Source organism: Pipra filicauda, unplaced genomic scaffold (assembly GCF_003945595.2).
Source record: "Pipra filicauda isolate LSUMZ 115617 unplaced genomic scaffold, ASM394559v2 scaffold281_size1565311_pilon, whole genome shotgun sequence".
Lineage (NCBI taxonomy): Eukaryota > Metazoa > Chordata > Aves > Passeriformes > Pipridae > Pipra > Pipra filicauda.
In genome coordinates, this window is record NW_024104400.1 from 465747 (window position 1) to 471822 (window position 6076).

General features: G+C 59.8%; 1 protein-coding gene across 1 annotated transcript; it reads left to right on the top strand.

Moving 5' to 3' along the window:
• Positions 1–984: 984 nt before the first annotated feature.
• CCNB3 (cyclin B3) lies at positions 985–5866 on the top strand. Its single transcript, XM_027718884.2, has 12 exons — positions 985–1086; positions 2035–2174; positions 2257–2340; positions 2505–2623; positions 3134–3236; positions 3564–3662; positions 3839–3931; positions 4172–4309; positions 4727–4882; positions 5143–5292; positions 5483–5613; positions 5763–5866. The coding sequence occupies exons 1-12, from the start codon at positions 1083–1085 to the stop codon at positions 5833–5835; spliced, it is 1290 nt and encodes a 429-aa protein (XP_027574685.1). The 5' UTR covers positions 985–1082; the 3' UTR covers positions 5836–5866.
• Positions 5867–6076: the final 210 nt, after the last annotated feature.

Genomic DNA, 6076 nt, shown 5'->3' on the forward strand with positions numbered 1-6076 from the left:
GAAGTGTCCACGGCCAGGTTGGATGGGGCTTGGAGCAGCCGGGGATAGTGGAAGGTGTCCCTGCCCATGGCTGGGTTTGGAACTGGATGCGCTTTAAGGTCCTTCCCCACCTAAACCATTCTGTCATTCCATGATTCTCCAAGTGATCCGAACCCTCCGTTCCTGATGGAGGTCACGGGAGGTGCACAGCCCACCCGGGGCACACCCTGTCCCCCAAACCAGAGACCCCAGCCCCGAGAAAGGGCAGCCCTGCAGTCAGGGGTGTGGGGCAAAGTGGGGGACCCACAGCTCCAGCTGCAGGCAGAGGCAGTGGACTCAGAAACCCACAGAGGTCGCTCACAGAATCACAGAATCAGTTAGGTTAGAAAAGACCTCTGAGATCATCGAGTCCAACCCTATTGACCCAACAACACCGTCTACTAGACCATGGCACTGAGTGCCTCATCCAGTCTCTTCTTAAGTACCTCCAGGGACGGGCAGCCCATTCCAATGCCCAGTGTCCCATTCCAATGCCCAATCACCCTTTCTGTGAAGAACTTCTTCCTAATGTCCAACCTAAACCTCCCCTGGCGCTGCGTAAGGCTGTGCCCTTTTGTCCTACTGCTGGTTGCCTGGGAGAAGAGACCGAAACCCATCTCGCTACATCTCCTTTCAAGGAATTGTAAAGAGCGATAAACAAGGTCTATCGCTCCCGAGCCTCCTCTTCTCCAGGCTAAATAACCCCGAAGTGTGGCGGCAGCCGCTGAGCCCCCACGCCGGCCAGCGCTGCCGCCATGACACCCGCTCCGGCCCCTCAGGGAGGGATTTAAACGGCACCCGCTCCCACCAATCACCGCCCGCTCAGCCGGCCGCTCGCCCCGCCCCCTCCGCGGGCCCGCTCTCCCATTGGCCGCCCGGGCTGAATTTTAAACCCTGCCGCCCTGCCCCTTAGCAACTGCATCCGTCCGCGCCCGCCGATTGGCCGCCGCCCAGCCCCGCCCCGCGCGCTGATTGGGCGAGGCTCGGCCAGTGGGGTCCGGCCGCTGCCGAACTGCTACTTTTGAAAGTGCCGGTGCCGGCGGTGCGGGGAGAGTGGGCCGGGCATGGGTGAGTGTGGGTACGGGGAGAGAGGGCCGGGCATGGGTGAGTGAGGGTACGGGTACGGGGAGAGAGGGCCGGGCATGGGTGAGTGTGGGTACGGGTACGGGGGAGAGAGGGCCGGGCATGGCTGAGTGTGGGTACGGGTACGGGAAGAGAGGGCCGGGCATGGGTGAGTGTGGGTACGGGTACGGGGGAGAGGGCCGGGCATGGGTGAGTGAGGGTACGGGTACGGGGAGAGAGGGCCGGGCATGGGTGAGTGTGGGACGGGTAATGGGGAGAGCGGGTACCGGGCATGGGTGAGTGAAGGTACAGGGCACGGGGGAGAGCGAGTACCGGGAACGGGTGTGGGACGGGTATGGGGGAGAGCGGGTACCGGGCATAGGGGAGTGCGGGACGGGTAATGGCTGAGGGTGGGTACAGGGGCTCTGGGGGGCGCTGGGAACCCCGGGAGGGTTGGGTGAACAGAGAATTCGAGCACCCCGGTGTGCTGCAGTGGATTGGGGAATCCCGGAAGGGGAGGGGGCAGGTGAGTGGGGGACGCTGGCACCCCCGGGTGGTGCGTGCAGGGGAGTGAGGGTAACTGAGACCACCCGGGGTGTGCAAGGGAGAGGGGGTCTCCGAGGGAGTACAAGCCCTTGCATCCTTCTCTGGGGTGCAGGAAGCTGGGAACTGCCTCCCTCTCCCTGCCCCCCCGCATCCCTGCAGGGGGCTTTAAGTGGGAGTCTTAGGGCTCCATGTTCTCTCCTTCTTGGGAGGTGCACCCGCAGCCAGACTTGCTCCCTACCTGGGCTTGTCTTGGGGCACAACCTGCCTGCCATGCTCAGGGAAGGGGTGGGGGGTCAGTCCCTGCTGTGCTACCCCCCAGGAGGGACAAAATGCCCCCCTATTCTGCCTCAAGGGGGGGAGGGTGTCCCCGGGGGCAGACAGCAGCCTCACACCCTGCTCTGCCCCCAGCTTGCTCGCGCAGGACCAAGGAGAGGACGCCACTGCCGAGGGAGAGGACGCCGCTGCCACGCAACGCCAAGATGCTGGCCACTAAGCAGACCCGGGCAGGCAAGGTGGGCCCCACAGCAGAGAATGTTGACCCTGAGAAGGTGAGTCCTGAGCCAGGCCAGGGGTGGGAGGGGGGCTCCTGTGGGGCAGCTGACCACCACCTTCTAACAGCCTCTATTGCAGGAAGAGAACTGTTACGCCAAGAGATCTTCATCCTCGCCCCAGGGTGGGCCCAAGAAGAGGTCGGCATTTGGGGACATCACCAATGTGAGTACTTGTGTGAGGATGGGGGCTTTGGTGCCCCCTGTAAGCCCCCCACGGGAGGTGGGGATATGTCCCACGCCCCACTAGCAAGAGGAGAGGTCTCCCTGCAGGGCACATCTCGCTTCCCTCTGTGCAGCCCCTGTACCCCTCTGTTCTGACCCAAACAGGCTCGCAAGAACCAGGTGGTGGCAGGGAAGAAGGAGGCCGTGAAAGTGGCACCGCCCAAGGCTCAGAAGGCACAGGGCACACTAGGGGTGGCCAAGAACAATGAGATCAACCTGAAAAAGTGAGTAGCTGTGGGCAAGGGGGTTGTTGCAGGGCAGTGGGCAGCACCTGCAAACTTGTCCCATAGGGAAGAACAAGTGGTAGCAGAGGCTTCCCTTGGGTGATGGAGACCATGAGCCAGATGTGGGCGGTAAACAGGAGATAAAATGGCATTGAGTTGTGCCACGGGAGGTTTAGGGTGGATATTAGGAAAAATTTCTTCCCCTAAAGGGTTGTCCAGCCCTGGTACAGGCTCAGTTCTAGAATCTCCATCCGTGGAGGGATTTAAAAGCCATATGGATGTGGCACTGCGAGACGTGTTTTAGTGGTGGACGTGGCAGTGCTACAGGGAACAGTTGGACTCCTGGCCTTTGAAGGTCTTTTCCAGCCTAAATGATTCTAAGAGTCTCTGTGGGGATATTTTAGGGGTGGTTTAGCCCCTTCCTGAAGCAGCAAGGGGCTCTGGAGAGCCCCTTTCTGCCAGGAGATTTGGACTCCTCCCAGGAATGATTTATACTCTTGTCCTGCCCAGGTCAATGAAGAAAACTCCCCCAAAAGCTCCTTCAGAGCCTGAAGTGGATCCTGTTCCAGAGAAGCCAGTACCTGTGCAGGAACTGAAGCCCCCCAAGGAGAGGGTAGGGACCCTGGACTGCAGCATGGCCCCAGGCTCATCTTCACAGCACTGGTCTGTGGCTGCCACCGGTGACAACAGGGCACGAGGCAGTGCTCTGGACCTTGGAGAGGCTTGGGCCAGCATGATGGGAAGCTGGGGAGGGGGGTTAAATCCCCCACCCATCTTCATCCAAGAATTCTCTCATGGGAAAGAATGGGGCAGGGGCTGCAGGATGATGAGGGCAGGTAGGAAAAGGAGTGCAGAGAGGCAGCAGTCTTGCCCTGACGGGGTGACCAGCACCCACAGAGCTAAGGGCCCCCTCTTACTGGTGCTTCCTCTGTCCCAGCAGGTACCAGCAGTGGAGGACATCGACAAGGAGCAGCTGGGTGACCCCTATGCCAGTGCAGAGTATGCCAAGGACATCTTCGAATACATGCGGGAAAGAGAGGTGGGCAATGCCTGTCCAGGGGGCTGGCAGCCCTGTCCAGGGAAGGGGTGACTGTGTGGGCAGGGCCACCCACTGCCCAGAGGCTCTGAGCACCTGGTGGAGGCTTGCACAGGGTGGGAAGGGGCTCGTTTGAGGGGGGATATCTGTCCAGTGTCTGATAGCTGGTTCTTTGGCAGGAGAAATTCATGCTTCCTGACTACATGGAGAAACAGCCGGACATCACTGGGGACATGCGTGCCATCCTTGTGGACTGGATGGTGGAGGTGCAGGTGAGGGGCCATGGCCTTCTGCAGAACAGCCCCCCATGATGCCTTTGTTACATGGGACCTTTGTGTGCTGGCAGAAGCTCCTGTGAGCGTCTCCAGTACAAAGCTGATCTTCCCCCTCCCTGGGCTAGGGATGAGCCTACACCCCTCCCTCTGAGCCTGGCCCCTGTGAGAGCTGAGGGGGCAGGGTAGGCCAGGCTTCTGCCTGATACCATGTCCTGCCCCCCACCTGCATCCTTACAGGAGAACTTTGAGCTGAACCATGAGACACTATACCTGGCTGTGAAGCTGGTGGACCACTACCTGGTGGAGGTGGTGAGCATGAGGGAGAAGCTGCAGCTCATCGGCTCCACTGCCATCCTCATTGCCTCCAAATTCGAGGTAACTCCTTCCACGCTGTCCTGGGGAGCAGGGGCAGAAGGGGCTGTGCCTCTCTGGTCCCTGTGGGGTTTTGGAGAAGGCCAGGTCCCAGGCCACTGCTCATGTTGCATCTTCCTGTCCCAAGGCTGTGAATGCAGTCATGGTGGGCTGGCTCCTGTCTCCTGGGGTCACTGAGACCTGACTCCTCTCTGCTCTGCAGAGACCCTCAGGACACCTGAGTTCACCTCATGCAAGCATGCAGTTCAAGCTAAGGGCTGGGGCAGCAGAGACCTCACAGAAGCCCCACGGGGTGTTTTAACAGTCCTTGTGAGGTCCAGCAGCGTGTGAACCCTGACAGGGTCTGTGGGACGGGTGGGATGTCCTGAGTGGAGCCAGAATAAGCCCCCACTGGGGTGCTGAGCAGTTATGCCCTGTCAGGAGCGGTGCCCACCGTGCGTGGATGACTTCCTCTACATCTGTGATGATGCCTACAAGCGGGAGGAGCTCCTGGCTATGGAGATGAGCATCCTCAGCACCCTCAAGTTCGACATCAACATCCCCATCCCCTACCGCTTCCTGCGGCGCTTTGCCAAGGTTGGTGCAGCTGGAGGGTGGGCTGGCACCCGGGTGCCTCCAGGGGGTGGTGATGGGCATTCCCAGGGCTTCAGGCTCCCAGCTGGCAACAAGGAAGGTTTGTCCAGCCCCCTCAAGAGACATAAGGGTTGAGGATGCTGACTTGTGGTAGGGTGTGGGGTCTCTGTCCTGTGCCCCAGGGCCAGCACTCTTGATCTCAAAGATGCTGGGGAGGGGAGCAGTGTTGCTTAAAAGGGTGATTCCCTGCCCCCTGGCTGCAGTGTGCCCGTGCCACCATGGAGACGCTGACGCTGGCCCGCTTCCTCTGCGAGATGACACTGCAGGAGTACGACTATGCCCGTGAGAGCCCCTCAAAGCTGGCTGCCAGCTGCCTGCTGCTGGCGCTTACCATGAAGAACCTTGGGGGCTGGGTGAGTGCCTGCCTACTCCCCTGTCCCTGCTGAGGTGCCCCGAGGGACACCTCGGGGATGTGGGGGGCGATGGACCGGTGGGTGGGATGATGCTCTAGGGCTATGATCACATTTGGGGGGCTGGAAAAGGGAAGATGATGGCTGTCTCGTCACTGAGACGACTCAGCTTAGCCCTGTTGTCCCCTTGCAGACCCCTACACTGGAATACTACAGTGGGTACAGTGCCCAGGACCTGCATCCCCTGGTGAAGAGGCTGAATTTCCTGCTCACGTATCAGCCCCGCGACAAGCTGAACACCGTGCGTAGCAAGTACTCACACAGGTGAGTGTCATGGGCTCTGTCTCGGGCCTGTCCCCATCACAGGGGGTGGCCCCACCAGCACACACCCTGGGGTGCTGTGGGGAGCTGGGAGTGCTGGTGAATGGGTGTCAGGGCTGGGGCTGAGCTCTAAGCAAACATGTTCTTTTCAGGGTCTTCTTTGAGGTTGCCAAACTTGCCCCCATGGACATGCTCAAGCTCGAGAAGGCACTCACCAGCTGCTAGTCCTACTCTGTAAATAAAGCCTGTAAATAACGGGGCGCCCTTGGGCGGTGGGGTACCATGTACATAAATAATAGTAATTTTAACTGAAGAAGAGGGGGGGAAAAAAAAAGTCATGTGTAACTGTTAATAAAATGTGTTTGTTAAAAAAATGTGTCTGTCACACATGCTGGCAGGGGCAATTATGAGCCCCAGTGCTGTACTTCCCCTTGCTGTAATGGGACAGAGGGTGAGAGCAGGGTTG

Bases quoted from the DNA above. Each gene is read 5' to 3' on its own strand.
- CCNB3 (XM_027718884.2), top strand. The intron at 4,310-4,726 runs GTAACTCCTTCC...ATGCCCTGTCAG, and splicing joins TCATTGCCTCCAAATTCGAG to GAGCGGTGCCCACCGTGCGT. The intron at 4,883-5,142 runs GTTGGTGCAGCT...CCCTGGCTGCAG, and splicing joins TCCTGCGGCGCTTTGCCAAG to TGTGCCCGTGCCACCATGGA.